The sequence below is a fragment of the Chiloscyllium plagiosum genome, chromosome 5, assembly GCF_004010195.1.
Source record: "Chiloscyllium plagiosum isolate BGI_BamShark_2017 chromosome 5, ASM401019v2, whole genome shotgun sequence".
NCBI classification, from domain to species: Eukaryota; Metazoa; Chordata; class Chondrichthyes; order Orectolobiformes; family Hemiscylliidae; genus Chiloscyllium; species Chiloscyllium plagiosum.
Window position 1 is genome coordinate 23,250,233 of NC_057714.1, and position 18,132 is coordinate 23,268,364.

Here is an 18,132-nt window from a genome sequence, read left to right on the forward strand (position 1 = left end):
GAAGAGCTCATGCCCGAAACATCGATTCTCCTGCTCCTTGGATGCTGCCTGACCTGCTGCGCTTTTCCAGCAACACATTTTCAGTACTTGACACGGTCCCAGCCACCTCTTCACTTTCCAGTTTTTCCTCCTGAAGTCTTTCACCATTATCCATTCTCCAGGTTCTAGATCATGTAGCTTCCCTCCTGCTGGTTGGGGTAGTGCTGCTTTCACTTGATTCTGTATTTCAGATAAAAGTGTAGAGAGTTTTATACAGTAACACAACATCTTGTCAATTTATTTTTTAAGGTAGCATTTTCTCTTTCCACTGTCCCACCACTCGCTGGGTGGTAGGCACAGTGTTGTCTCATGTTTATTCCCAAATAATCACTGATCTGCTGTAAGGCATATTGACAAATGGTGTCCCATTGTCACTACACAGTCTTTCAGGGATGCCCCATCTCGGAATTATCTCAGTTAGCAAAGCTTTGGCTACTGCACTGGCATCCTGTTTAGATGTGGGGAATGCTTCCACCCACTTGGAAAACGTATCAACTATTACCAGACAGTACCTTTTCCCTTCGCTGGGCATTAGTTCAATGAAATCCATCCGTGAATGTTCAAAAGGTTTTTGGGGTTGGGGGTGTGCTGCCTGACTCATCTGTGTTCCCCTCCCTGCATTATTAGTGGCACAGATAAAACAACGCTCACAATATTTCTGGGATTAATGAGTAAATCCCTTAGTTTACCAGTGTGCTGAAATACAGTCGTACATCCCCCCATTTGACACATGGTCCTTACCATGTGTCATTTTGGCATAGAATGGAAATAATGATGGTGGAAGACAGGGTTTACCATTGGGGCCACACCATACTCCTTCCCTCACACTGCGTCCTGCTTTCGTCCACTCACGCTTTTCTCCCGGTGTGGCCTGTGACTGTAACTCCCATATATCTGCTGTTGGGATACAAATTTTTGTCATACACATGTCAATCTGCTCACTTGGCGGCTGCTGGGCTGTCGTTCTTGCTGCTGAGTCTGCCCTCGCATTGCCTTGGGAAACAAAATCATTATTTTTTGTCTGGGCTTCACATTTACACACAGCGATTGATTTAGGCAACAGGACCGCTTCCAAGAGGTCAGAAATCAGGCCACGGTGTGTGATGGGCTTTCCGATGGAGGTCAAGAAGCCCTTGTGTTTCCACAAGGTTTCAAAATCATGTACAACCCCAAATGCGTACCTGCAATCGGTGTAATTATTCACTGTCTTTCCCTCAGCCAATTTATAGGCCTCAGTCAAGGCAATCAGCTCCGCTTCTTGCGCTGACAGATGAGAAGGGAGTGATCCTGCTTTGACTATCCCGTAGGTAGTCACTACAGCATACCTAACACAATTCTGGCCTGTCTCCTTGCTCCTGAATGCTGACCCGTCCACAAAAAAACTCTAAATCCGGATTCTGAAGTGGTGATTCCTGCAAATCTGGTTTAGGGCTGCAAATTTCATTAGTTACAGCGACAAAATCATGTGGGTCTCCGTCTCCTTCTGTGAGGAGAAGGCTAGCAGGGTTAAGGACGTTACATCGCTTTATTGTAATGTTAGGCATTTCCAATAACACAGTATTATATCTGAGCCAATGTGCTGCTGACATGTGTGCGGTCCTTTGCTCGGACAGCAGTAAGGATACTTCATGTGGGACCAGAAGGGTTAATTCACCATAGCCGACTATATCCCTGGAAGCTACAACAGCCTTTTCAGCTGTGGCCATGGTTCACAGGCATTTAGGCAATCCCGCCGCTACGGGTCTAATTTAGCTGAATAAGATGCCACCGGCCTCAATCTTCCTCAATCTGCACAGATGTTATGCAGCCATGCTTCTCATCTACTGTTTGTACAAAAGGCTTATTTGGGTTTGGAATTCCCAATGTAGTTGTAGTTTGGAGCACCCTTTTTAATTCAACAAAGGCACTCTCAGCCTCTGGGGTCCGCTGCAACAGACTCTGGTTCTGCAAACCTTTGCCATGGGATATGTCACTTGGGGCGCCTCAAGGGTTGCGTAATGTGGGATAAACATTTTAAAGTAGGAGCACATGCCCAAAAAGGATAGTAATTGTTTCTTCGTGTGAGGCTTTGGAATTTGCTGGATTGCTTGAACTCTGTCTTGATCAATAGTCTTCCCTTGTTCAGATATTGTGACCTAAGAACTTCACCTATTGTTGCACAAATTGTAGCTTTGCAAGACTGACTTTGTGCCCCTCCCTTGCTAGATGGCAGAGCAACGCAAGGGTATCCTTCTCACATTGTTCCTTTGTTGGTGCCACTATCAAGCAATCATCTACTTATTGCAAAAGTGCTGACCCCTGGGTTAGAACAAGAGTCTCCAGACTCCAGACTCCTCGCAGAGCCTCATTATATATGGTGGGGGACTCACAGTAACCTTGACAAAGTTGTGTGAAGGTATATGATTTCCCTTTGAATGAAAAAGCGAACCAGAATTGACTATCTGTGTGTACCGTACACTAAAGAAGGCATTTGCTAAATCCACATCAGAGAACCATTTACTGTCTGGTGGAATTTGGGCCAATATAGTATAGGGATTGGGAACATTTGGGGCGTGCGGAACAACAGTGTTATTGACTGCCTGCAGGTCTTGAACAAACCTCCATTCCTCCGGTTCACCGGGAATGTTTGCCTTTTTGACCGGAAAAATGGGGTTTCTCACCGGTGAGTTTTCACAGGGGATTATCACTCCAGCCTTTAGGAGGGATTCAAAGACTAGAGTAATTCCTTCTATGGCTTCAGGTTTTAACGGGTATTGTGCTCTGCAAAGACGATACTCAGACTTTGGGGTTATCCTTATGGGTTCACAGCCCAGTATGAGCCCCACATCATGTTTGTCCTTTGCCCACAACTCAGTAGGGACCATTTTTAATCTTGGGTCCGAGACTTCTATCTTAGGGAAACGCCAGGCTATCCCCCTAGGCTTCTCAGGGATAGCAGGGGTTACCTGGACTGTCCTATCTGCCTGACTTAGCCAATTTAGTTTCTTTTTATATGTTCGCATATCTGTATTGAACCAGATACCCACACTGTCCCTGAAGACCCAACCTTTCATTCTTTGTGCCTTTAGCACCCATGGTCCCAAACCCTGCCACCTGTCACCAGACGCCTTCGCCAGTGACACGTGAGGAGTGGAGCCTTCCACATCAAAAAGATAGGATCTGCTTGCTGTTACAGATACCTTAGCTAAGTTCACACTGACTGCATATCTGTGATCACTCCAATAAAATTCACACAATAACAACTGATCTGGTTTAACCAACCTTCTGAACCAATCCTTCTCATATAGTTTGTCAGGGCCATCCCTGTGTATGTGTGCTGTGCAGTGCAACATATCTCCAGCAAGAAAATCGGTGTTAGTAGGATTAACATGGTTGCTTGCTTCCAGGGTGCGTGAATAACTCAATGAACTCATCGCTCTCAGGTTTAATTGCCACTCAGAGACATACATCAGGGGTCATGGGTCATATTTTACAGCCTGCACTGATAAATCTTTCCTTTGAATTACCTGCAAGCCCGTTGGAGTATTGAGCAAGTCCAGCCCCAGTCTCCCTATGAGATCCCAACCCATCAGATTTAAAGGACAAAATTCCGATAACAAGAAGGAGAATTGGAATGTTTCCCTGTTAGTAGTTTCGCACAATAGGGGTGCGAAAAATCTCTCCCCCACCAAGACTCCTGATGCACCCATTGTGTTAAGGAACCTTTCACTCATCTTTATTTGTGTCGATTGTGTAAACTGGCTTAATTTAAGGACTGAGTAAGTTGCCCCTGTATCTACCAAAAAGGTAACTGATGTATCTTTCACATATAACATAGAGGTGAGCATTGACTTACACGCATCATTGTGATATTGGACATACTGTCCACACTTTGCAATCTCAGCGCTCAACATAGAGGTGTGACATGTCTCAGTGCCCGTAAGGTTAGTAGAAGAGATTAGCATAATTGATGCCAAGCATAAAGGAAAGAGGCTTACCTGTACCTTGTGGGCTGCCCACCTCCACCTCAGCCTTCCCCTGTCAGTCACCCTGCTGTCGCTCAGCCTCCAGGGCCAATTGGGACCGTCTGTGCGGGCACTGCCTCACCCAATGATCCATTGCTCCGCAAACAAAGCACCCTTCAGATCTACCTCTGCCAGCACCTCTTCCTCGACCTCTTTCTCTGCAGCACCTTCCTCCAATGACTGGGTGACCATCTTTTTGGCTATTTCATCCTTCATTCCATTGATGAAGCTGTTCCTCAGGTGTGCTTCATAAGGCGTGATTTCTGCCGCCATTATGTCTTCAGGTGTTCTCAGTCCACTATGGGCATTATGGACTTCAGTGAGGCGCATAAGATACTGGGACACTGTCTCATCTTCTTGTTGTTTACACATTGCTATTTTGGTCATGTCCATTCGCACTGGGAATGCCTCCCTACAGGTGGTTGCCAGCGCTACAACAAAAGCCTTAACGTCTCCGTTCTCTTCTGCTTGCGGGTTGGCTACTCTGGCATGGACATGTACAGCTGGCCAGTTATACTTCTCTTGGTCTTCTTGCTTCGATCTGTTGCGGTACGAGATGCTACCAGTGATTCAGCAGACCTTGAGGCGAGGGCCGCTGACTTGGAACCTTCACCAGGCGGATCTTGTAGGGGGGGCTGCAGGTCTTGGAGGGTAGTCATCAAGGTCAGGATCTGAAACAGACTCAAGACACTGTACAGCTTTGTTAGGTTGTTTTCCCACATGTGTCTGCATGTCCGCTGGTGTTTGTATGCGTATTTGATCTATCTTTTACTTAAAATTTCCTTTCCCTGATATCAGCCTCAGCCTTGCACATTATAAGCACTCCAATTCACAGCTTCTATTTTTCTCTTCCTTTTCTCCTTTTCTCTCTCTTCCTACCTCGACCTCAACATTTCCAGCTATCTTTTACTAAAACTTCCTCCCTCCGGAAAACCACATTCCTTGATCCACAATTCTAACTGCTTTACAGACTCTGGGTCGTAATTATTTAGCATGTACTGTATTTTTGTTTGACCATTCCAAGTCTTCTTTTGTTCGCTCTTGTCGGAGCCCATTTTTAGTGTAACTGGAAAAGCGTTCAGCTCTCTCTCTGTCTCTCTCTCTCTCTCGCTCTCATGGTACCATTATCTTTACCCTTTGACTTGCTTTTACCTCTGGAGGTCCCCTCTTGCATTGGGCGCGTCCACCTCAATGCCTTGGTTTTCGTAAACCAAGAAACCACGTACCCGGTATGTCTTAGACGAGTCCACCTCAGCCAGTGGTGGTTCCAAGTCTAAAATCACGCTTAACCTTGCTGTCTCCTAAACACTCTTGAGACGGCAAGCCCTTTCCCTTGGGGTTTTACTCTAATACCATGCGAGAGTTCACTGAACCCTTTTCCTGCTGTAATATTCTCTTAAAATGAGTCTCTATGCAGGATTACTTAAGCCATGACTCTTACCCCGAGTTTATTTGATTTGAAAGCCCGGCCCTAGGGCGATCCACAGATTCCCATTCCTCTCACGCAAAAAGGGCCAATTCAGCGCTTGAGATGAAGTGAAAGACCTTCAAGGCGCTGGCGCCTGCGCCTCCTGGGAATCTTCAGAATCTCACCCAGTCACGGGGTCCCGGGACAAGCTCCCAAGTTTACTGTCGTGAAAATTAAATCGACTTGACTCAACTATTAGCAAGAGCAAAGAAAGGAGCTTTATTGTTACCTCTGCAGAAGTGACTCCAGTACACAAATGCTAGATGCCTTCATGTAAAGGAGTGCCTTAACATGGTACAGACACTTACTTTATTCTGTTTCTTATCACGCTCTCAAGGGCGAATCCCCTGGTCTTAGACATAACAGTCCTTTAGCTTTCACTGAGTTTGACCATCGCAAGGTCGAGTTGAATGTTTACAGAATTCAAACAGAGATAAGCTGACTACAGGCCTTCATCAAAGTATTGTTTAACTTATACAGCATTAAGTTAAAGAAAAGCATTCTCTTTCAAATTTCACAGTAAATGGATAATTAATTTCATAGCAAATGGATAATTTTCCATTACAACTACCTTCCTGCAGTTAACACATTTATCAAGACAGCTGAGATTGCACTGACCTGGGTCAACCTTGGACCAGGCTGACATGATCTCTACTGCAGGCCCTGAGGGAAACGAAAGTTCTGCAATGGCGCCACCCCTGTCCAACAGCACCTTAGGGACCCCACCTGCAAAGCAGGGCACCCATTTTCCCCTCTGTCTGCCATGTTCAGGGCAAATGTAAAGTACTACGCAGGGCTCTTTGTGCTTGTCTCAGTATGCAACAGTTTTTTAAAGATGGCATGAGCACAAGGGATGCTGGTGAATTTCACGATATCTACTAAGTGGCCAGTTGTTACAGAAATGGGGAGGCGGGTTGCTAGGACAGGGCAGAAATCAGAGTTGAGAGATGCCATGGATAGGCAATTAAGGAGGCGGGTTCAGAAGATAGGATGAGAGAACTCAAAAGGACTCACGGCAACAAAGCCTCCCAAAAACTTGATGCAATTCGGACTTAGCCAAAATGAATTCGGCCAATTAACTGTTTTCTCTTCACACGCTGCTAGACCTGCTAAATTTCTCCATCGCTTCATTTCTATTCCCAAAACTACAAGTGTATTGACTGTAAATGTAACACCTCCCATTGCAGAATCAGTAAATGTATATGTTTTCTTGAATGTTTTTGCTCAAATGTAATTTTGTCCCATTGCTGTTTGCTGCATTTCCTTTTCAGGCTCACTGCTGCTGGGATGAAAAACACTGCTGTCCGAAATATCACATCTGTGATATAAAGCATCAACGCTGCTGGAAGATCTTTCCTTCATACAACTGGATGCAGCTCTCCCCGAGCAAAACATCTGAAGATTCTGAAAATCTTTAAAGCTGCCCTGCATCTATCATAGTACTGAGGTTAAGATTACAAAAACGGCATACTTTTATTCTGCATTGCAGCTATAGGTAGAAATAGCATTGGCATCTTGGTTTCTATTTGGTGGATACTTTCAATAATCACATGACAGAAAATCATTCTTTACTTGTCTACTTTTGAAAGAATTACCAGATTTGTCCATTTGGCAGAATTTTTATAAGAGATTATTGTCAAATATTATTGTTTTTGTTGTCCAGTAAATCTTTGTTGAGTTTTAGCACATACATGTATCTTAATTAGTTGCTACTAAACAAGTATCAAGAATATGGCAAGGAGATTTAATTATGTTGATTGTAAAAATAAAAAAAACATCATTTTTGGTGATTTCAATGTTCCAGCTCTATTCTGACTCATTCACAGTGTACATAAATTATTGCATTATTAAGTCACCAATGTGAGATTAAAACCATTCAAAGAGATGACATAGGATCAGGGTAACAGCACAGAAACTACCTACCACCATCTCCACCAATGTTTTTCTTCATGGGTCCCTTTAAAGTCATGTTTTCTCACTATCATTTTTAATGTCCCAGCATTTTAAATCAACTATTAAAGAAACATGGACCATAAAGTTATCTTGGAGCTGATTCTGTTTCCAGATTGTAACTTTGTGCAGCAGAATCTTGGTTGGATTTTGTAGGGGTGAGGATTGATAATTAAGTATCAATGCTCACTCCTGTCATTAACGTTCTGAAATTGACAATATATTGTTATCACAGCAACCCCCTTCTCCCCTAGAGCTGGCAAGAGTTGAAGTCAGAGCAAATTTCAACTTTCTATTCCCGTTCTGCCATTTGAAACCCCACAAAAAAACTTAGATCTTCTTTAAATAGGTGTAACTGGATTTTGAACAGTAATGTGGATGGAATTTGGATGTGAATAATGGAAATATGGAAGTTTGCAGATGACACCAAATTTGGAGGTGTAGTGGAACAACAAAGAAGATTATCTCAGAGTACAATGGGACCTTGATCAGATGGGCCAATGGGCCAAGGAGTGGCAGATGGAGTTTAATTTAGATAAATGTGAAGTGCTGCATTTTGGAAAGGTAAATCAGAGCAGGGCCCATACACTTTTTAAAATTTTTTCATTGAAAAGGATTTTGAATTTTTTACAAAATTATGAATTTACTACAAAATATAACAATCTTATAGCATAATTACAATAAACAAACTACCACTCTATTTCACAAACAAATGAGAGAACAAGAATCTACCCATATTACAGTTCAATTAATAATTAATCTACAGTAAATTAGATTGAACTAAGTTAAAATACAGCACTTAGCGCACCCCACCTAAGCTCCCCATCACCAGGAGCGTCAGTTAACATACCCATATTTATTTGGGATTCATCCTCTTAGGGGCCCGACAAGTCTGCATCCATATAGTTCAAAAAGGACCACCATGTCCTATAAAAAATTCCATTTTCTGGTGCACCATATTTGTAAGGAAGGCTAGGGAGATATGTTCCATAACTAACCTACTTAATGGTAGGGTCCTGGGAAGTGTTGTGGAACGAAGAGTCCTTGGAGTGCCAGTTCATAGTTCCTTCAAGGTGGAGTCCATGTTGACAGGGTGGTGAAGAAAGCATTTGCTATGCTTGCCTTTATTAGTCAGTGCATTGAGTATAGGAGTAGTGGGGGGGTGGGGGGGTTCATGTTGTGGCTGTACAGGACATTGATTATGCCACTTTTGGAATACTGCGGGCAAATCTGGTCTCCCTGTTATAGGAAGAATGTTGTGAAACTTAAAAGGGTTCAGAAAGATTTACAAGCATGTTGCCAGGATTGCAGAGGTTGAGATATAGGGAGAGGCTGAATAGGCTCGGGTTGTTTTCCATGAAGAGTTGGAGGCTGAGGGCTGACCTTATAGAGATTTACAAAATCATGAGGGGCATGGATAGGGTGAATCGTCAACATCCTTTCTAGGGGGTGGGGGAGTCTATAACGAGAGGGCATAGGTTTAAAGTGAGAGGGGAAAATTTTAAAAATGACCTAACGGGCAACTTTTTCATGCAGAGGTTTGATGTGTGTGTAGAATAAGTTGCCAGAGGAAGTGGTGGAGGCTGGTACAGTGACAACATTTAAAAGGCATCTGAATGGATATATGAATATGAGAGGTTTAGAGGGATACAAGCTTAATGCTAGCTAATGGGACTAAATTAATTTAGGATATCTGGTCAGCACGACGATTTGGACCGAAAGAACTGTTTATTTTCTATGCTATACAGCTCTATGACTCAAATGTGATGGACAGCATTACTGCAGAAAAACAGAGTTGATGAGTACTGTGAAATGATTAACATATTTTTAAAAGCTAACTTTCAATAGTTCTGAATATTTTAGCTTCTATCTTCACCTAGAACATTCCAGTCTTTAACATGATCTCGAGAAGGAACGTTAAAGGTTGTTTTATTTGAGTGTTTGTTTCTTTCCAACTTGGGAGGCTGGGAAAGCCTTTTAATAGGGTAAGTTACTTTCACCGCCTAGTGGCTGCTGCGCCATACTGGAAATGCCCAACTAAGAATGCTGCAATCAATTGCAATACAACTGCAGAAGTTTAGAAGTGAAAATCTCACCAGAGGGATCGCTACAATTCTCACTTAAACTTGCTTCAAGGTCAGCAGTGAGAACCTTTATTTTGTCGTTAACCACAAGCTCCAATTCTCCAATAAGTTACAGCAGTGCAGCAGGAGCAACTCTGAGGGGTTTTCCACCTGTGGATTCTGTTAAACAACATTGTGATTGAGATTTCCGTTTGGTAAAGTTTTTTTGAGAATTTAAAGAACTCTTTGATTCTATTTCTGCTTATCTTAAATTTTTTGTCCTCACATCACTTGGCAAAAGCAATCTCACATAATTTATCTTAACATAACGTATTTTAATCCTCAAAGATTGTTATCAGGTCACATTATCATCTTTCTAAATTCTCAGCTTAACTGAAAAACTTTCTCAAACCATGATTATATGGAGTGCATTTATGCTGCAATTAAGTCCTTCATGTAATGATGGGCTAAAATTAACAACAATTCATCCAGCTGCAGCCTAGTCTTGCTGAAAATCAACATGGATTTCTTCAATTTGTATTCTAAAGCCTTGATTTTGCAGGAATTAGAAAGATGTTTACGCCCAATTTTGATCATTTCAAATTGGCCAAAAGCGTAAATGTTTGCCATGATAAACCACTGCCTGTCCACGAAATTATCTGCAAGTTTTTCATCCAAATTCATAGTGGGGGAAGGTACACCTGTGCAAATACAATCAGACAAACTTAAATAATTAAATACATGTCAAACAAAGGACCCGATACCCAGCATGAGCAAAACCAACGTAGTGTACAAAATCCCATGCAAGGACTGCACAAAACACTACATAGGACAAATTAGAATTAGACTGTGCATCACTGATATCAGAACTTTTTTATACACAGTAGTGGAAGACTGCACTATCTACCCTTAAAACATTGTTGAGTCTATCTTAGGTAAAAGGTTATTAAATATTACTGAACCAAAGTGGGTAGATGGAGTAAAACTACAAAACAATTAAGATCTAATTTAACTTTAGATCAATGGGCTGAATGGTGCATTCCTACGCCAATCTTTCTATTATAGCATCAAAACTGGGCAATCTGCTTTCCAGTTTAGACCTTCTAAATGTCACAGTGACACAATCAATAATGGCAAGTTTTTTTTTCCCTTTAGGAAAAACTCCTTCTAGTTTACATGGACAAACCAAGCAGTTGAAATGCTAGGGATTAGGTTGGCCAAGAAGCTTTTCTTTAAATTCATTCATGAGATGTGGGGTCACTGGTTCGAACAGCATTTATTGCAATCCCTAATTACCGTGGATACAGTGGCAATGTACTTCTATCTTGACTCACTGCGGTCTTTGAAGTGCAAGGGGTGTGGCTTACTTTCTATTTATGTGTTTAAAAACGTGGGTGGAGAACGGGCCGTGCTGCTGGTGCTTTGTCCGGGGGCTCGCTGGTGGTGTTGCCTAATGTGGTGGCGGGGTGTCTGTGAGTGAGCCTTCTGGCTCAAGGCTCCTCTCTCCACCCACAGATCCCTTCACATGTCTCCAACACACTCTCTCCACCTGGAGCCCTCCCTGTTACCTGCATTTGAATGGTTTATTGAGAACTATCGACGTGACATCCATTGCCTTCATTTCTCTGCCCATCACCCATCCATTTGAACCCATCTCCCTCTGAGCTGACTGCACTCCTTGCTCCCAGATCCAACCCTGACTTTGTACTCAAGTCTGCCAACAAGGGTGGCGCTGTTGTTGTCTGGTGTATTGACCTTTATATTGTAGAGGCTAAGTGCCAGCTCATGGACACCTCTCCTATCTCCCCATGGTCCATGACCCACCACAAATATCACGCTATTGTGTCCACAACAGCCACTAATCTCATTTTATCTGGGGATCTCCCCAATACAGCCTCCAAGCTCATAGTGCCCCTACATCATTCAGCCTGCTTCTACTTTCTTCACAAAATCCACAAACAGGACGACGAAGTCAGACCCATTGTTTCTGCCTGTTCCTGCCCCTCAGAACTTAGCTCTACCTACCTTGATTCAATGTTTTCTCCCCTTGTCAAGTGGAGACACAAGATGGGAGAGATACCAAACGAGTATTTTGCATCAATGTTTACTGTGGAGATGGACATGGAAAATATAGAATGTGGGGAAAAAGATGGTAACATCTTGAAAAATGTCCATATAACAGAGGAGAAAGTGCTGGATGTCTTGAAACACAAAGAAGTGGATAAATCCCCAGGACCTGATCAGGTGTACCCTAGAACTTTGTGGGAAGCTAGGGAAGTGATTGCTGGGCCGCTTGCTGAGATATTCGTATCATCAATAGTTACAGATGAGGTGCCAGAAGACTGGAGGTTGGCTAACATGGTGCCAATGTTTAAGAAAGGTGGTAAGGACAAGCCAGGGAACTATGGACTGGTGAGCCTGACATCGGCGGTTGGGCCATGTTGTTGGAGGGAATCCTGAGGGATAGGATTTACATGTATTTGGAAAGTTAAGGGCTGATTGGGGATAGTCAGCATGCCTCTCTGTGTGGGAAATCATGTCCCACTAACTTGATTGAGTTTTTTGAAGAAGTAACAAAGAGGATTCATGAGTGCAGAGCGGTGGACGTGATCTATATGGACTTCAGTAAGGCTTACACAAAGATTCCTCATGGGAGACTGGTTAGTAAGGTTAGATCTCATAGAATACAGGGAGAACTAGCCATTTGGATACAGAACTGGCTCAAAGGTAGAAGACAGAGGGTGGTGGTGGATGGCGGCATTTCAGACTGGAGGACTGTGACCAGACTTTTTGCCATTTATATAAATGACTTTGATGTGAACATAGGAAGTATAGTTAGTAAGTTTGCAGATGAACCAAAATTTGAAGTGTAGTGGATAGCAAAGATTACGTCAGAATACAACAGGAGTTTAATTTAGATAAATGCGAGGTGCTGCATTTTGAAAAGACAAATCTTAGCAGGACTTATAGACTTAATGGTAAGGTCCTGGGCAGTGTTGCTGAATAAAGAGACCTTGGAGTGCAGGTTCATAGCTCCTTCAATGTCAAGTCGTAGGTAGATAGGATAGTGAAGAAGGTGTTTGGTATGCTTTCCTTTATTGCTCAAAGCATTGGGTAAATGAGTTGGGAGGTCATATTGCAGCTGTACTCTAGAACTCTGTGGGAAGCTAGGGAAGTGATTGCTGGGCCCCTTGTTGAGATATTCTTATCATCGATAGTCACAGGTGAGGTGCTAGAAGACTGGAGATTGGCTAATGTAGTGCCATTATTTAAGAAAGGTGGAAAGGAAAAGCCAGGGAACTATAGGCTGGTGAGCCTGACATCAGTGGTGGCCAAATTGTTGGAGGACATTGGTTAGGCCACTTTTGGAATATTGCATGCAGTTCTGGTCTCCTTCTTCTCGGAAGGATGTTGCGAAACTTGAAAGGGTTCAGAAAATATTTACAAGGATGTTGCCAGAGTTGGAGGATGTGAGCTATAGGGAGAGGTTGAATAGGCTGGGGCTGTTTTCCCTGGAGTGTCGAAGGCTGAGGGGTGATCTTATAGTGGTTTTTAAAATTATAAGGTGCATGGATAGGATATATAGACAGGGTCTTTTCCCTGGAGTAGGGGAGTCCAGAGCTAGAGGGCATAGGGTTAAGGTGAGAGGGGAAAGATATAAAAGGGACCTAAGGGGCAACTTTTTCACACAGAGGATGATGCATATATGGAATGAGCTGCCAGAGGAACTAGTGGAGGTTGGTACAATTACAGCATTTGAAAGGCATCTGGATAGGTTTAGAGGGATATGGGACAAGTGCTGGCAAATAGAACTAGATTAATTTAGGATATCTGGTTGGCATGGACGATTTGTGCATAATGGGCTTTGCTTGTAAATATTCAATTGGCTATATGGGTGTTTTACTGGTGATGGTTACTAGTTTAAAATAAAAGCAAAAAGAAAGTCACAGTAATTTTGGTGGTGTGATGATTGCTCAGTTGTGTGTAATAGCACTTCTGAATAGGGAAGGAGAAAGAGACAAATCAAGGGTAATATGAAAAATGTATTGTCAAGTGCATTAGGAATTGTTTCTTAGAGCAGTCACAGAACCTACCCAGGAAAAGGCTATTTTAAATCCAGTAATGTGTAATGAAGGTCAGATTAATCAGAGATCTCAGAGGTAAGTGTGGGATATAAATGAATTAATGTTATTTCTGCAAGTATAAATTCTGATACAGAACAGGAATGAGAAAATACATATTCAGCAAAAAGAAAGGATATGTTAGCATGAGACGTGAATACAGAACAATGGTGGATATATGGGCAAACAGGAAAGCATCTGTTTCCCCCTTACACGGGGACACAGGAACAAACCCTAATCAAAGAGGTCAAAGTGGCCTCTGGATGGAAATAGATGCTGATAGAAGAAAAGATATGCCTAATCAATAATCTACAATAGACTGACGTCAAACACCCTTATGGGAGTCAGAGATAAGAGTTTGTCATGGACAAGACAGGATAAACAGAAGTTGTGGGATAAGTCTTAAGGAAATCTGTGACGTAAGCGAAGCAGGGAACAGACAATGGAATAAGGAAAACATATGGGAAAAAACAGTTAAAATTGCAAGGGTTTTTTGGGATATACTGTTCATTTTGTCGTTGCCTTACCTGGTAATTAGACAAAGCACCCACCTATAGGTGTATAAATAAAACAATGCTGTTGTTCAGGTATTTGTCTCGGACTGAAATTATTAAAGTGAGTGAGCTTTTGTTTCTCACATAAGGATCATCTGGATGATTCTGATCTACCACAACATGGTAAAATTTGTAATTCAGTTTGAAGGAAAGCAACTTGGATCTCAAATCAGCTTCATCCACTTAAATAAGGGCAATTACATAGGAATGGAGAAAAAATTGTCTGAGCAGGCTGGGAAAGTAGACAAAGGGAATAGTCAGTAATTGAACAGGGGCAGACAATTAAGCAGGTATTTCGTAAAGCTTAGCAAAAATTTGTTCTAGTCAAAAAGAAGGACACACTGAGAAGGCTGAAACATCCATGGTTAACAGAAGCAGTTAAGAATTGGCAATAACTTCCAAAACCATGACCACTTGTATCTAGAAGGACAAGGGCAGCAGTGATGTAGGAACACCACCAGCTGCAAGTTCCCCTCCAAGGCACTCACCATCTTGACTTGGAAATATTTCACCATTTCTTCAGTGTCAAGATTTTGGAATTCGCTCCCTGAGGGTATTGTGAATCAACCTTCAGAATGCAGTTGTAGGCAGCAGCTCACTACCACGAGCAATGTCCACATCCCACGAGTGAATAAAAAAAGTGAGAGTATCCAATAAAAATTAACACATACAAAGTGATGAAAACTAGCATTGGCCAGATGATTAAGAATTGTTGACGAAACAGCAGCAGATAGCTAAAAAGGTAATAATGAGGGAGAATAATGGTTCTCAAAGTAAATTGGCAGAAAATATAAAAACAGCAAGGGTTTCCACAGGAGAATAGCTAAGGTAGGAATCTTAATAATGCAATTGGGGAATTGATAACACGGAACAAGGACTGGGCATACAATTTAAGTCAATATTTTGCATCAGTCTTCATGGTGGAGAACACTGTAAACATCCCAAAGCTATCAGATATATGGGGAGAGTGCGAGTAAGTGGAATTGAACCGCCTTTGGCCATGCTTAAATGGTGGAGTGGACTCAATGGGCCGAATGGCATTGCTTCCACTCCTATATCTTATGGTCTTATAGTGCTGTCAGGAAAGGTTCTCCAGGATTTTGACCCAGTGATGATGAAAGATCTGTGAAATGGTTTCAAGTCAGGATGGAGTGTGGCTTGAAGGGGTAACTTTCAAGTGGTACTGTTCCCAGGAATCTAAATGCTGCACTTATCCTTTTAGGTGATAGAGTTCATGGATTTGGAAGGTGTTGTCAGAGGAACATCAGCGATGAACATCTTTTGCATGTTATATATTGCTTCTACTGAACATTGGTATTGATGGTAGTGAATGTTGGGTCGGGGTTCTAGTTAAGCTACTCCAGGATCCTTCCAAGCAAACGGAGAATATTCTGTTGTGGCTTTATGGATGAGCATTGGAAAGTCACGAAGTTAGTTACTTGTCCCAGGATTCCTGGCTGCTGACCTGCTGTTACAATCACAGTATTTCTCTGGCTGGTTAATGATAAAGCCAAGAATGTTGATAGTAGGGGATTCAGTGATAGTAATACCATTAAGTGTCAAGGCTGATGGTTAGAAGTGATCGTTGTTTGGTACTTTACTTGCCACTCATTAATTCTCAGCCTCAATGCTATTCAGGTCTTGCTACACATGGCCACAGATTACTGCAGCATCAGAGGTGCTGCTGTGAAATAACACTGAACACTGTGCAATCATCAGTGAACATCCTCACTTCAGACATTATGATGGAGGGAATATTATTGATGAAAAGCTGAAGATAGCTGAATTTGAGACACTACCCTGAAGAACTCCTACAGTAATGCCCTTGGACTGCGGCAATTAACTTGCAACAATCATCTTTATTAGTGCTTTGTATGATTTCAATCAATAAAGAATCCTCACTAATCTGACCCCATCAGCGTTCTGAAAAAACCAGTCCCTCAGCGACTCCCTCGTCAGGTCCAACCCCCCTCCCCCACTAGCCCACACCGCACTCCTGGCACCTTTCCGTGCCACTGCAGGAAGTGCAAAACCTGCACCCACACCACTTCCCTCACCTCCATCCAAGGCCCCAAGTGATCCCTCCACATCCATCAGAAATATACCTGTACCTCTACCAATGTCATCTACTGTATCCATTGCACCTGGTGTGATCTCCTCTACACGGGGAGACAGGATGCCTTCTTGCGGATCATTTCTGAGAACATCTCTGGGAAACCTGCATCCACCAACCCCACCACCGTGTGGTTGAACACTTCAACTCCCTCTCCCTCTCCCACTCCGTCGAGGACATGCAAGTCCTGGGCCTCCTCCACCGCCAAACAGTTACCACCTGACGCCTGGGGGAGGAACGCCTTATATTCTGCCTTTGGACCCTGCAACCACACGGGATAAATGTCGATTTCAACAGCTTCCTCCTTTCTCCTCCCCCCACATTATCCCAGTCCCAAGCCTCCAACTTGGCACCGCCCCCCGGATGTGTCCGTCACTTCCCACCCTGACCTATCACCTTCTCCCTCACCTTCATCCACCTATCGCTTTCTCAGCTACCTTCCCCCAAACCCCACCCCCATCCATTTATCTCTAAGCCCCAACCCTCAAGCCTCATTCCTGATGAAGGGCTTATGTCCAAAGCGTTGATTCTCCTGCTCTTTGGATGCTGCCTGACCTGCTGTGCTTTTCCAGCAATACATTCTCGACTCTGACCCTACTTCAACCCTCGTTTCTATTAACTTGCGGTTTTGTTAGGGTTCCCTGATGCCTCATTTGTTCAAATGCAGCTTTGATGTCAAGGATAATCATTTTTGCCACATCTCTAGAATTCACCGCTTTGTCAGTGTTTGGAGAAAGGCTGTACTGAAGCCAGGAGCTGAGTGCCTTGGCAGAACCCTGAATACTAGTAAGCATTTATTCGCTTGCAAGTTCTGTCTGATAGCACTGTTGATGACTTTGCTGATCAAGAAGAGACTGATGGCATGGTAATTGGTCAGATTGGATTTTCCTGCTGTGGGAGATGCCTGGGCAAATTTCCACATTGTCACGTAGATGCTAGTAGCCTTATCTTTTGTCGTGGTGTGCTGTGAAGATGGGCATATTTGTGGAGCCTGCACCTCCTGTCAGAGTTTTAGTTATCCGTCACCATTGGATTCACTGGATGTGTCAAGACATTTTCACCACTCAACCGCCAACCATTGATCATCTCCAACAGGACAGAATGTAACCATCTCCCTCATCCACCCCCTTAGCATTCAGCAGCATAACCATTGCCAATAAGCTGGGGTTAGCATCCAGAAATTAGCCTAATTAGACATATAATTACCATGTCTTTAAGAACAAGTCTGAGGCTAGAGATCCTGCAGCAAGTAATCCATTCCTGATGAAGGGCTTTTGCCCGAACCATCGATTTTCCTGTACCTGCTGTGCTTTTACAGCACCACTCTAATCTAGACTCTGATCTCCAGCATCTGCAGTTCTCACTTTTGCCTGCAAGACTCTTCAAAGCCTGTTAGCAATGCAAAACTGCCAGTGTGGGTGCTGTTCCGGTGCAGCCTCCACACCAGAATGGACACTGCACCAGTGCTGCTTCTCTGCCAGTTTAGCACTGCACTTGTGCAGCCTTTCAGCCAATAGGGGCACTACGCTGGTGCAGTCTCCCTAGCATTGTGGGCACTACACTGCCAGTCTCTCTGTCAGTATGACCACTGCACCCTCTTTGCCAGTATGTGGACACTGCAGCAGTGCAGCCTTTTTGACAGTGTGGGTGCTGCCCCAATACGGCCTCTCTAGCATTGTGGGCACTGCATCAAAATGAACACAATGCAGTGTCTGCACAATGCTGGAAAAGCTGCATTTATGCAGTGCCCACACTGGCAAAAAGGGTAGTGCAACCATTCTGCGAGTGCGTGGACACTGTACCAATTCAGCCTCCCTGCC

The 18,132-nt window shown here is 43.3% G+C and overlaps 1 protein-coding gene across 5 annotated transcripts in view; it reads left to right on the forward strand.

Annotated features, from left to right (window-relative positions):
- fam133b (family with sequence similarity 133 member B) overlaps positions 1 to 7,301 on the forward strand; it is a 129,798-nt gene extending 122,497 nt beyond the window's left edge. For all 5 annotated transcript variants that reach the window (XM_043689696.1, XM_043689692.1, XM_043689693.1 and 2 more), the window contains one exon: positions 6,783 to 7,301. In XM_043689696.1, the coding sequence (XP_043545631.1) occupies positions 6,783 to 6,929 (147 nt within the window). In that variant the 3' untranslated portion in view covers positions 6,930 to 7,301. The remainder of the gene's footprint in view (positions 1 to 6,782) is intronic.
- The last annotated feature ends 10,831 nt before the right edge of the window (positions 7,302 to 18,132 follow it).